General features: G+C 37.8%; 1 protein-coding gene across 1 annotated transcript; it reads right to left on the reverse strand.

Annotated features, from left to right (window-relative positions):
* Positions 1-2,931: 2,931 nt before the first annotated feature.
* On the reverse strand, positions 2,932-12,212 carry kat5a (K(lysine) acetyltransferase 5a). Its single transcript, XM_039778168.1, has 16 exons — positions 12,086-12,212; positions 11,939-12,005; positions 10,893-10,961; positions 10,562-10,698; positions 9,647-9,715; positions 9,375-9,557; positions 8,601-8,771; positions 8,443-8,517; positions 7,092-7,154; positions 6,576-6,824; positions 6,376-6,465; positions 6,130-6,270; positions 5,900-5,993; positions 5,616-5,775; positions 5,419-5,500; positions 2,932-4,790 (listed from the first exon to the last, which is right to left on the reverse strand). The coding sequence occupies exons 1-16, from the start codon at positions 12,113-12,115 to the stop codon at positions 4,656-4,658; spliced, it is 1,815 nt and encodes a 604-aa protein (XP_039634102.1). The 5' UTR covers positions 12,116-12,212; the 3' UTR covers positions 2,932-4,655.
* Between the last annotated feature and the right edge of the window lie 898 nt (positions 12,213-13,110).

Consider the following 13,110-nt stretch of genomic DNA (forward strand, 5'->3'; position numbering starts at 1 on the left):
CAATCTACACTTGACTTATTTATGGTATACTATACAGGTGCTGGAGCATGATGGTCTGAGCCTTTCAAACTGTTGGTCACACCAGAGGTCATTTTGGACAATCAGTGCTACAGTGACACCATGTGGAAATGTTCCACTAAGACCTCGAAGACTCAAACACTTAGAGCTCTGCAGAGAAACACATTTGTCTTTCTTAAGTTTTGAAATCGAAATATATGAAGTATATTCAGACTTTCATTAAATATATTCAAGGTTCATTCAATATTCAGAATACGATTCATTCAATATATTCAAACTTCACATATATATATATATATATATATATATATACAGTACAGGCCAAAAGTTTGGACACACCTTCTCATTCAATGCGTTTCCTTTATTTTCATGACTATTTACATTGTAGATTCTCACTGAAGGCATCAAATCTATGAATGAACACATATGGAATTATGTACTTAACAAAAAAGTGTGAAATAACTGAAAACATGTCTTATATTTTAGATTTCTCAAAGTAGCCACCCTTTGCTTTTTTGATAGCACTGCAAACCCTTGGTGTTCTCTCAATGAGCTTCATGAGGTAGTCACCTGAAATGTTTTTCACTTCACAGGTGTGCTTTGTCAGGGTTAATTAGTGGAATTGTTCCCCTTATTAATGGGGTTGGGACCATCAGTTGTGTTGTGCAGAAGTCAGGTTGATACACAGCCGACAGCCCTATTGGACAACTGTTAGAATTCATATTATGGCAAGAACCAATCAGCTAAGTAAAGAGAAACGAGTGGCCATCATTACTTTAACAAATGAAGGTCAGTCAGTCCGGCAAATTGCGAAAACTTTGAATGTGTCCCCAAGTGCAGTCGCAAAAACCATCAAGCGCTACAACGAAACTGGCTCACATGAGGACCGCCCCAGGAAAGGAAGACCAAGAGTCACCTCTGCTGCTGAGGATAAGTTCATCTGAGTCACCAGCCTCAGAAATCGCAAGTTAACAACAGCTCAGATTAGAGACCAGATGAATGCCACACAGAGTTCTAGCAGCAGACACATCTCTACAACAACTGTTAAGAGGAGACTGCGCGAATCAGGCCTTCATGGTCAAGTAGCTGCTAGGAAACCACTGCTGAGGAGAGGCAACAAGCAGAAGAGATTTGTATGGGCCAAGAAACACAAGGAATGGACATTAGATCAGTGGAAATCTGTGCTTTGGTCTGATGAGTCCAAATTTGAGATCTTTGGTTCCAACCGCCGTGTCTTTGTGCGACGCAGAAAAGGTGAACGGATGGATTCTACGTGCCTGGTTCCCTCCGTGAAGCATGGAGGAGGAGGTGTGATGGTGTGGGGGTGTTTTTCTGGTGACACTGTTGGGGATTTATTCAAAATTGAAGGCATACTGAACCAGCATGACTACCACAGCATCCTGCAGCGACATGCCATCCCATCCGGTTTGCGTTTAGTTGGACCATCATTTATTTTTCAACAGGACAATGACCCCAAACACACCTCCAGGCTGTGTAAGGGCTATTTGACCAAGAAGGAGAGTGATGGAGTGCTGCGCCAGATGACCTGGCCTCCACAGTCACCTGAACCTAATCGAGATGGTTTGGGGTGAGCTGGACCACAGAGTGAAGGCAAAAGGGCCAACAAGTGCTAAGCATCTCTGGGAACTCCTTCAAGACTGTTGGAAAACCATTTCCGGTGACTACCTCTTAAAGCTCATCAAGAGAATGCCAAGAGTGTGCAAAGCAGCAATCAGAGCAAAGGGTGGCTACTTGAGGAATCTAAAATATAAGACCTGTTTTCAGTTATTTCACACTTGTTTGTTAAGTGTACATAATTCCACGTGATCATTCATAGTTTTGATGCCTTCAGTGAGAATCTACAATGTAAATAGTCATGAAAATAAAGGAAACGCATTGAATGAGAAGGTGTGTCCAAACTTTTGGCCTGTACTGTGTACACACACACACACATACACATACTAGGATCTCAGAGGACCAGATAATACACAACTTGCCACAAGTCTGGAATCAGGATGAGAAAATGTAGCTACTACATGTCAGGTAGAGCTGCCCAAATGATGTGGTGAGGACATTAGATTAGTGTGAAATTCTTCTCGGTCCTCGTGAGGGCTAGTGGAGCTCTCCCTAGTGCAGAAAGAAAATGGGTGTGATGTGATGATGAGAGAAGTTTCACCAGAGCGTGTACAGAGACCCAACAAGTGTTACCCCTGCAGCCAAAGAAGTTAATGAAAGTTTTAAAGGGTCAGCGGTTTACCTACCATAATCTGTCCAACTGTAAAGGTGTGGGTCAGCATGAGCCATTAAATTGTTTAGGAAACGTTTAATTAACTTATTCACGCAGCACTGACTTAGTTTACTCACACGGTTTAGCATATTATGCATGTACCTGTAGTTTGGATAACCAATTTCGATCCACTGCAGGTGTCCATTTTGTTGTTCAGATTTCCTCTGTCCCTCGCCAGCTGCAATGGAATTATAATAGGCGAGTCAGGTTGCACATGTACGTTGTCATTTTAGCTTGTCGTTTAAACTTTCGAAATGCAATTTTGGATTTTTAATAATGCTGCCCCCTGGTGGCTATCATGCAAACTTGCTGTGAGAGGATGTCAATCCCAAATCGATTTTGCATTGGTTTCATCGCTGTACATTTGTATCTTTCCAGAGAATCATCTCTCGCATTACGAACAGATCCCAGTTATATTCTACACAGCTCTGCAGGGAGATTCATTTTACACATTTGATAGAGTGACATCCAGAATGTCTATACTGTTAGTGACATTCATCTGTGGTTAATCATTGGTTGGCTTTTTTTTTTTTTTTTTACCTGTTTAATAGTTGAACATGGATCTCTCTGTCAATAGAAATACTGCACATTAAATGAGGGTTATGATTCACTTTTAAACACTTTCATGGTTTTTAAGAATTTTTTTATCAATTCAACAAGCTTTTTATATCAAACGTTCAAATCATACTCTCGACCATGTTTTACTTAAAGATATACTAAATATTTCAACAGGGTAAATTCAACATACTTTGTGACATGTAAACATACAACACAAACTGAAAGTAAGATACCACTTAGGTCTTTTCTTGTTGATATTGTGCAGCCAGTTAGTTTACATTAAGTAAAAAAAGACACTAATACAACTGTACACACAATTTACATTCCTCTAACAGTTCAACATGGCTTCTGTCTTCTAAGCTTTTTTCTTCTTTTTTTTTTACAATCAGGTTCAGTATGTACAGTTACAGGGAACATGATCGTGATTTGTCTCATTGCACACTGTACAGATCATCATGACACAGGATTATCGGAAAAAAGATTCACCTGAATGATCACAAACAAAGACCATAAATACTTCCAACTATTTAAAACATAGGGAAATAAAAGCAAAACTACTACTGTAAGATAACAAACCTGAATTGACCATGTTGGTTGTTAAGCAACATAACTGTAGATCTTGATGTCTAGTTTTGAATTTTCTGTCTGCATACAAGGTGTTCTGGCTGTGTATTTAATATACCTTTTTTTTTTTTTTTTTTAATACAAGTGAACAATATTACCACAAGAACATCTGTTCTCCCTGTTAGTTGAAAGACAATAAAATTCAGGCACTGGAGGAGAATCACAATAAACTGAAAATTACTATCTGTGCGTTTTAATTTTGTTCTCCCAAAACAGAAATTGAAAATAGTTTTCCTTATACCTACCCTCACTGTTTACACACTCACAATACATTTTGCATTGAGTCAGTTAATAAGTGTGAGTGTAACCACAGGTATTTTTTTTTCAAAACAATTCAAACATGCCCAGAAGGAGATGTTTGAGAGATGTTTTGAAGCCTGCACAGTACACTGTACAAAAATCTATATTAAAAGTAGAAAGTAAGAGTTTGGAGTGCTGTTCAGACAATAAAAAGAGTGCTACAAGTGTTGTACTTTTGTCAACAACTAAGGTTTCTTAAATATATGTGAAATGACAAACTAAAGTGATGTCATTGAATAAAGTCACAATGAGTTTGACATTTTCTGGGGTACATTAATAATTTTGATGAAAACATTTTAACGCCACTTTTTTGTGATTTTGTCTAATATGTAGACCAACTCACACACTGTTTGTATTGGCCAAAGGAAAAGAAAAACAACCTTTCCTTGTTGAATTTAAGGAAAAGAAATGCCCTTTGTGGTTTCTACATGATGTGGACTCGTTAACAGATAAGGCAAATCACTGTAGAATTCAAATATTTGTTTAACAACCTTCTTGTTTCCATTAGGTGGTCTGAATTTTTGCCAATTTAAGCTTTAATTTACACTATTAAACATATCTCACTTTCAACGCACTGTTGGTCATTAACAGGATCTTTTACACAGTAGGTGTGTTGTTGGCGGTGTCACTGTTAACAAGTCTCTCTTTTGTCACCAAGTTTGAGAGCTTTTTAGATTCACAATATATAATGAATATTTCACAATAAAATCGTATGCATCTCAATTTATGTTCATTGTTTCTTATCTGAAGTCCTGGGTTCAAAAAGGTTTTGAGGTTCTCGGTGAGAAACCTTGACAAAAACCTCTATCTGATCCACTGTTTGCTTCAAGTCTGCTATCTGGCGGTTTGAGGAGGGAACTCAGTGACTCTACCATTTGCCCCTCTTGCTCCAGTCCTTAGGTGTAAAGTGAAGGCATTTTGGATCTATGCGCAGGTGTCTTTTCTGCATTGCTCTTTCATGCCCATCCACAATGTCCTCTGAAAGAGTCAGGATGTACTGTCCCTAGATTCAAGAGACAAGACAGTCACAAATTTAGACAGAATGTCACATCACATTTTTTAGAGCATACTGCATACATTTTTGTGAAAACTAACCACAAGTCTGGCTACATCAATATGTAATGTGATACCACTAGTGTGTTATATCAGCTGCCTGTGCTTTGCCGTAACATTGCTTATTTCATCAGTGATGGCAGTATTTTATTGAATCTATTTTTACACTAGCAACAACTAAAACATTTTGTCAAACTGTCAAATTTGGATATTGAAACAATGCTTCTCCCTATCATTACATTAAAAAACATCCACAAATGTAAGACTCAAAGCATCTGAGACAGGTGAATGGAGAGTTGTGTAAAGACTAATGACAGAAGTGTGGGCCAGTATTTTGTCTACCGCTTCTCGTGTTTTACAGTGGATGGCATCCAGTTACCAACTCCGGCTGTTTATCCATTTACATTTCAGTTATTTGCAAGGCTTTCCAGGGGTGATGGCAGAGGAGGGGGTCCAATGCCCCGTTAATTTACACAGCCAAGTTGTTAATTGATACACCACGATGCTGCAGATGCAATCAGAAAGGGCAGGGTTGAGGATGAAGGAAATAAAAATGGAACACAGCGTTGGTCTCTAACCTTGTAATAGTTGATGAGGTTGAGGTACTGAAGCGTTGAAATGACATCTTCTTTCTTTACACTTGTGATCTCACTGATCTCACTGGAGGTTTACAAAAGAAGGTCAAATGAAAAGTGAGCCAATCATTGAACTGCTGTTCTGAAAAGTATTCAAGACAATTAAAAAAGGTTAAAATAAAATGCCAAGAGCCACATACTTGATGGTAATCTGCGGCCTTTCTCCATTGTCAGGTTTAAGGTCCATGAGAATTTCCAAGATGGTCTGGGACCAGTAGGAGCGATAGGACAAAAGGCCGAGGTCAGAAAGTGGCTTCTCAGGAGTGCCCGTCTTCCCTTCTACCTTGGACAGCTCGTAACCTGACAAATACAAAACACGGTGCACAGATTAGCCCAGGTGAGCACAGTAAATGTCCAAGGAATTTGAATGTACGTGTATTTTATTTACTGAACTTTGTGCCAATGTTTTTGATACTACACTTACTGAACTCAATGAGCAGTTTGCCATAGCCTCTCCGCTGGTAGGGAGGCAAGGTCAGGATGCAGGCAACGTTATAATCTTCAGTCGACTCTTTTTCCTGCACACAGAAAATAAAAATGTAGTTTAGTTTAGGGAACCCCTGTTTAGATAGAGGACTGTTTCAAAGCCCTTACGAATGGACTGTACATACACACAATACCAGTAATTCAAAATGATTCGCACAATTTTTGTACCTTAGAGAAGTAGCCCACTATGTGGAAGCCTTTGGAGTCATACTCCGTCATTACATAGAAGAGGAAAGGGTCTGTGTCGTAATACAAGGTTTTGTGGTCCAGGAAACACTTAGCAAGTAAACACAGGTTCTGGGAATAATTCTGGAAAAAAATATAACATATCAATCAAAAACAAAATAAAAACAACAAAATGCTGTAAAAAAAAAAAAAATGTAATATATATATATATATATATATATCACTTACTTTATTTTTCCTGCCGTCAATCTCAAAAAACGAGATGGTGCCTTTGCGGTAGATCTCGTTGCCTGGAGGATGTCTTAGATTACATTTTGTCTGTCAAAGATGTAAGACACAAGTGGATGAGTGCAATGTGCAACAACCTAAGCAGCGGGAGATTAAGGTGGGCTTAAGGTTTAAGGTGGCGACATACTGATGATTCTTACCAAATGCCTCTGCAGACACTTCAGGCTTTTGAGGTACTTGAGACAGAATTCACAGAGGTAGAGGATGGGCAATGTGGTGAGTTCCTGTGGGTATGGTGAGAAGTACCAGGGCTTCAGTCTGTGACGTCCTAACTCTATACACTCAATGTTTTTCATGCGGGTGACGATGTCGTCATGACTGCGGTCAGACACCAGACTGCCTGTCATGCGGGGTGCAGACGGGATGCCGTCCGAACTGTCTTGGGAATCCTGGTGGTAAACAACGTGAACATGAGACACCCTTGCTGCAGTTATTTTCAAGTAGTTAAAACTTGTGTTAAAAAGAAAATGCTTGATAAAAATTAGATTAAGATTTCTACACATTTAAATTAAAATTAATTAAATACGTAACATTATACATGTTACATATTTTAAACAATCTATACACACTCCAAAAAGATGGGTCTTCATTCTATTGGACACACTAAGTACAGACAATCAGACAATCAATAGACAATGATAGGAAGTAAAACAGACCTCTGGTGGTGGTAGAAAGACACTGGCAGTTTGAGGGTTGTTATACTGCAAAACCTTTATCATCTAGCAGACAAAGAGACAAAAACAAAATGGTTCCTAGTTACATGGAACAATTTGGTTAAAGGGCAGATTGAAAGCAATATTGAACTTCAGTGTAACATTTGTTTGCCAGCCAGCAATACTGGCAATCGTAAGTAGTGATAGAGATGCCAACGAATGAACATTAACGAAAAGAGCAAACACAAACATTCAACCAATTATTACATGTGGGGTTGACAGATTGTTTTGTTAACTTATATGACAAACCCGCTGGCCTATGTCATCAGAGATGAGGAACGTGGGAGGTCAGCTGCAGTTATTTGCTACACAACAGCTGAGCTGCTCATGTCCAGTAGCTTGACAGAGTTGACTGTGTTTGGACATTTCTTTTGCCTCATTTAGTGACATTAAATATTTTTTTTAATCAAAATAGACTGCAATCAGTATTTTGTCATAGATCATAAACATTTTGTAATGCAAAATAAAAAAATAAAATAAAAATAAAAACATTTTTGGTATAATATGCTTGCAAAGGACTAAATACATTTTAAAGTTGCATCAATCAATTCAGCCACAGCACTTCATTTCTAAATGGAGCGAAACAAAAAGGTCAGTATAAACCGATTTAACTTCACATGAAAATTCAACACGAGACTGAGAAATCTAATGTAAAGTAACAATTAGTACATATCAAAAAATGAAAATTTCCCTGATACTCGCTGGTATTTTGTTGGTCATTATGTTGATTTCTAACCAATTCAAAATTAAGCAGGTCTAAACAATATAGAGAAAATAAAGAAAAATAGAAGATCAGAAACAGGTAACCAAAAAATAGGGAGTTGTGATGTGTAATGTCCTCGCAAAATTGAAAAATTTAAAGTATTGGTTGGAAAATATTTGTGTCAACATACTCGTATAGGCTACTTGTATTTTCTAAAGGATGGATATATAGAAAGTAGCACAGTGGAAAAGCGTGTCCCTTTTAAGACCGTAATGAAGAATAAAGAATTCATGTGAGAAATATGTTTTTACTTTCTTAAATTTGGGATTTAACAAAAACTTTAATCCTGCTCATATTAATAACGGCAATATATGTGGTCCTTTTGGCTTTTAATACTGGTGTAGATAATGAACATAAAAAATGTGTTCTTTGACTTGAATGTAAAACTATACTGTATAAATGTTTGAGTTGCAGTGCTCAAAATAAAAAGACAAAATCATAATTTTTTTTTAAAAAGGGTCATAAGGTATACAATTTAAATAAGAAAATAATAAGCTGATTGTAAAGATGAAATATATTGAAGTTACATACCTCGTCCGTTCCGCCACAATTCGCTTTTCTCTTCCTGCCCGGCTGCTGGGGGATGAGTCGTCGGGCAGTGCCGTTCTATTGTTTTAAAGAGATGAGTTAAGCATTAGCCAGTTTAAAAAAAACTCAAACATTTAAGACTCCAAGAACGTTTTCTTTACCGTTGTGAGCGAGGAGATCGGTTCATGTTCTTCGCGGGATTTAAAGGTGTTGGTCTCTCTCACAGCAGGAAAAACAGATGCCTGAGAGGCTTCAGCTGAACTTGGCAGGGAGGGCACAGGGGTGGCCGGGGGTACCTGAGTCGCCAAGGGGACGGCCTCTACTTTCCTCTTCTGCAGGAAACAAACGTTGTTAGACAATGTGCTTAAAATGAGTACAGACCGACAAAATACTTAAATGAATCAGGTTTTGTTTCCATACATGATTTTTGGATTCCAGATAGATGGGTTTCAGTTTTAAAAAATACAGATCAATGTACTCATTAGAAGCTGGCTATTCCAGTTTTATTTCATGAAGCAGTGCCATCTTACTATTATCTGCAGTCTGTTCACCGATAGGAGCTAAGACTGTGTCTGGGTTAATAGCCACAGAATATCACATTAAGCAGGTTTCACCAATTTCAGTTTATCTCCAGCTTAAACTAGTTTAACGTAAAGGCCCTATTGAAACCTGGTATTAAGATGCAAGAGACACAGATCAGCTGCCCCTCCCTTGGGTTTATTCTTACAACTAAAAATGTGTCTTCAGGAGTCAAACCTGCCTGAATCAACAACTTTCCACTCCTACCTTGTTGGGTGATTTATTATGTTAGCTGCTTTTGTATATGTGATTTAAAAATATATATTTTAAATTACACCTGCAGACAATGAAATCTCATAGAATAATCCATCTTCAGCACATGAGAGATTACAACATAAACCGATAATACCAGCTACCTTGAAAGATTTGAAGTTGAAATGTGGCTTGACAAGTCCAGTGCATACACCTGACAAACATTTGGTTACACTGTGTGTTAAAGCACTTCCAGATGTGATCTGCACGACCGGATCAGCATCTTCCTTTTTTATTTCATGGTTGTTTATTTCTGGATTCCCATGCAGTTCAGCATGACCCGATAGCTGTATGATCACAAAGGTTGCATGTTAACACCAGGTTTAAACAAGGTCTCAGTCATTTCGGGAAAAAAATGTGTCAATTCAAGTTGTACCGGTGTGGGGAGGGTTTTGCCTCTGGAAGGAGCTGTGGCAGACTGTACGTTGAGATCTAGACTCTTCCTCTGTATTGAACAGAAAGGAAGAGAAGGAAGGGAGTTAACTGACATTGAGTGTCTTTAATGATAACTAACAGCATTCAAAATGAACAGTTTCTGGGGCAATCTAAATAAAGATCTGTAGAAGTATGAATAGAAAAACGTAAGACTGAAACAAATGGAGAGTTCTCCTTATCACGCACTCCTTAAACGTTTTGCTAAAATGTAATTATTTAAGTGTCGAGGCTAAGTTCATTATAAAAAACAATGAACATATAATCTACTACTACTAGAAAACACATCATAGTGTGTTGGTACATTTGAACTAATTGTTTAAAGCAGCATGCAAAATATTAGTAAAACGACCATGTAAATGGTTGCTTATATAGTTTTTCTGCTCAACTAAACAACCACCAGTGAAAATGATTAACTCCTAAAAACAAAGCTATTATTTTCTTTGTGCCGCTTGTAGAATTGACCACCGCTTATTATAAATACTAATCTAACTTCTTACAATCTACACCACACAGTTTATATGATCCACTTAGCAATATTCTTAACACAGTAATTGATATTGACATCAAATGTAACTTTTAAATGCTGTCAGTACATTGAAGCAATGCAAAGGGCTAACTAGTCTGAAACATGACTAATCTTACTCATCTAACAATTATAGCATCCACTGGTCTACCTTGGAGCCATCTTTTAAAATGACTCAGTCGCTGTTACAGCTGTCAAAATGCTGGGATGTAAACTGAAGGCTTATATTGTATATACTAGTGTCTTCACAATGGGGATGGTGCCAAAACTGAGTGTATTGTTGCAATGATTGGGAGTTTGAGATAAATATTTGGTGGCGTAGCACATGCTTACCACTTCTCTCTCTGGAGAACTGGGACGGGAGCCTGAAAGACCATTCTTGGTTGGCGTTTTAGCTTCTTTCTTAGGAAACTGAAGCTTCTTCATGTCCAGCCTGTCCCCTGTGACCCACTCATCCAGCCGCTTGTTGACTTTTAACACAAGCAATTTTACACAAACAAGAAGACATTTTTTTATCTTTCTGTGTAATGAATTCAGTCTGTAAAGTGACTAACAGTTAAAATAAAATAAAAAAAAAAATATATATATATAATAATAATAATAACAATAATAATAATAATAATAATAATAATAATAATAATAATAAGTAACAAACTATACTCACAGTCAATATAGTGAACATAGAAAAGCTTTCTCGAAGAGACTTCCTTCACACTTAAAATTTCAGCCAATGCTGTAAGAAAAGAAGACAAGTCAAATTAAAACTTGCAATGAACTGTACTCAAATTAACAAAATTATTGTGATGGACCATGACTTACATTGACATTACATTTCAATTAGCTGACGCTTTTATCCAAAGCGGCTTTCAATAAGTGCACACAACCATGAAAGTTCAAACTCGGAACAGCGAGAATCACATAAAAGTACACAGTTTCAAATAAGCCAAACTACAAAGTTCCACATGTAAGTACAATTTATTTATTTTATAACCATCAGCTTCTTAGCCAAAGTGTCAGAAGAGATGTACCCCCTGAAATAGCTGCTAAAACGTTATAGACTAACCAATAATCAACAGATTGGGGGTTAAAGGATTTATGTAGCTTTCACAAACCTAAGCTAGCAAGTAGTGCTTTAACAGTTTTAAACCCACTTGGAGATGGGGGTTAAACAATATCATGTCACTTATTAAAAATGAGTAGTAACGCTGCCATAATGGCCTTTGTGAAGCGTAACAATAACAAATTAACTGAGAAAGTGTCACTTAGATGCAGGACTGATTTGGGCTAATTTTATTGTGGTTTTTACTTTTCTCATCCTCTGAGCTGTCAGAACCATTAGAACCACTTTAGCCCAAACATAGTGCTTATAAGTGAGCCAATCTGCAATTAGGAAACCAACTATTTAACCTGAACAATCGGTTTTATATTTGTAAACAACAGTCTGATGTCAAATGGATTTTCTTCCTGAGTTAGTCTTTCCCAATAAACTGTATCTTTATTTATTTATTTTTAAACGTCCCTTGGATGTAACAGTGGTTTTAGCAAGCATTCAAATCAATTACATTCACATGGTACAACTACATGTGTGCCCTGTGAGTGTGTTGTTTACAGTGCTTTAACTGGAGGCCGTGGCGTCTGATAACAACAGCTGAGGTTCGTCTGTTAGCATTAGCTAGCTTAGCACTGGAAGATCAACCGGACAATACTTACGCCATTCGTCCTCGTGTTCTTGGTTTTTACGAAGAACGGGGAGGCGACAGCCCTCAACAATCTCGACCTGTTGAAAATAATACGTTAATTTCCATCCCGAAACTGGTCAATGTCTCTAAAATAAAATTGTATCTCTCAAAAACCTACCGATGATGCGTTGTCCGCCATTTTCGTCATCTGTGAGAGCAGGAGCAGGGTGTTGTGGGAAAATGCCGGTCCACAACAAAGATAAAATAAAATGCAAGATGGAAATTCTTGAAAGAATGCGGGGAGCGGAAGTCGGAAAACCAACCCGGAAGAAAGAAGCAGGAGTGTTCCCCAAGAGGCAGGTGAGTTAATATAATACATCCATTGGTGAGCTTTCTGAACTTTGCTGAACATGTCTTTTTTTTTTATCAATCCATGTTCTAGCAGGTTTACTGCAGGTTAACCTCAGTATTTCATTGTTCAAAACACACTTACAAAACTTCAATTTACTCTTAAATCTTAATGTCCTTTGAGTAAAAATGGGCTAAATATGTCTAAAATATTTAGACATCCAGGTTACAGTAGTTTTAACAGCATTTCAATGATAGTTGATTGTAATAACTATGTGCTGTCCAAAAGCTTGTCCAACTTGGAAAATGGTAGGCCTAAATTGACATATAGCGATAACCACTAGGCTTAGCACTAAAATTGTGATACAATTGTGTAATACCACATAGAAATGTATGAAAGTATATTTACGACAAAAATGTAGAAGAAGATGTAGTGGCAATTATTCCGAAAGCACAAACCGGCCTAAACTCAGGGGTTACAGAGTTTTCTGGTGGGTATTGAGTGTGAGCTGCTGTGGGGACAAAGGCATCAACTCTCAGACCTGATCTCTGCAGAATGGGCTCTCTTCTCTGGAAACAAACGTTTCCTTGACCCTGATTCAGCCCCAAGTCGGCTCCTCGTGGTCATGGGGATGTGGATCTGCCCTACGTCATTATGGCAATTATACTTTGAATCAAGATTGTTACCACCCGATTTGACTATGAGTGCATCGATCTGTCTCGGGCTGCTGCAGCCTTATAGGATTTAATCAATTAAAGCCCATTTGATGACTGTGCACACATCCAAAAAACTTAAATCAAACCAGGCACCAGCCTCATTATATCAACATAAAATTACATTTTACATATTCTCAC

Source organism: Perca fluviatilis, chromosome 16 (assembly GCF_010015445.1).
Source record: "Perca fluviatilis chromosome 16, GENO_Pfluv_1.0, whole genome shotgun sequence".
Lineage (NCBI taxonomy): Eukaryota > Metazoa > Chordata > Actinopteri > Perciformes > Percidae > Perca > Perca fluviatilis.

What these genes read in the sequence shown, in the direction of transcription:
- kat5a (XM_039778168.1), bottom strand. Translation starts at nt 12,115, where the DNA reads ATGACGAAAATGGCGGACAACGCATCATCG. An exon ending in CTATGTTCACTATATTGACT is followed by an intron (nt 10,699 to 10,892) that starts GTGAGTATAGTT and finishes TTGTGTTAAAAG; the next exon opens with TCAACAAGCGGCTGGATGAG. An exon ending in ACCTCATCAACTATTACAAG is followed by an intron (nt 4,791 to 5,418) that starts GTTAGAGACCAA and finishes TCTTGAATCTAG; the next exon opens with GGACAGTACATCCTGACTCT.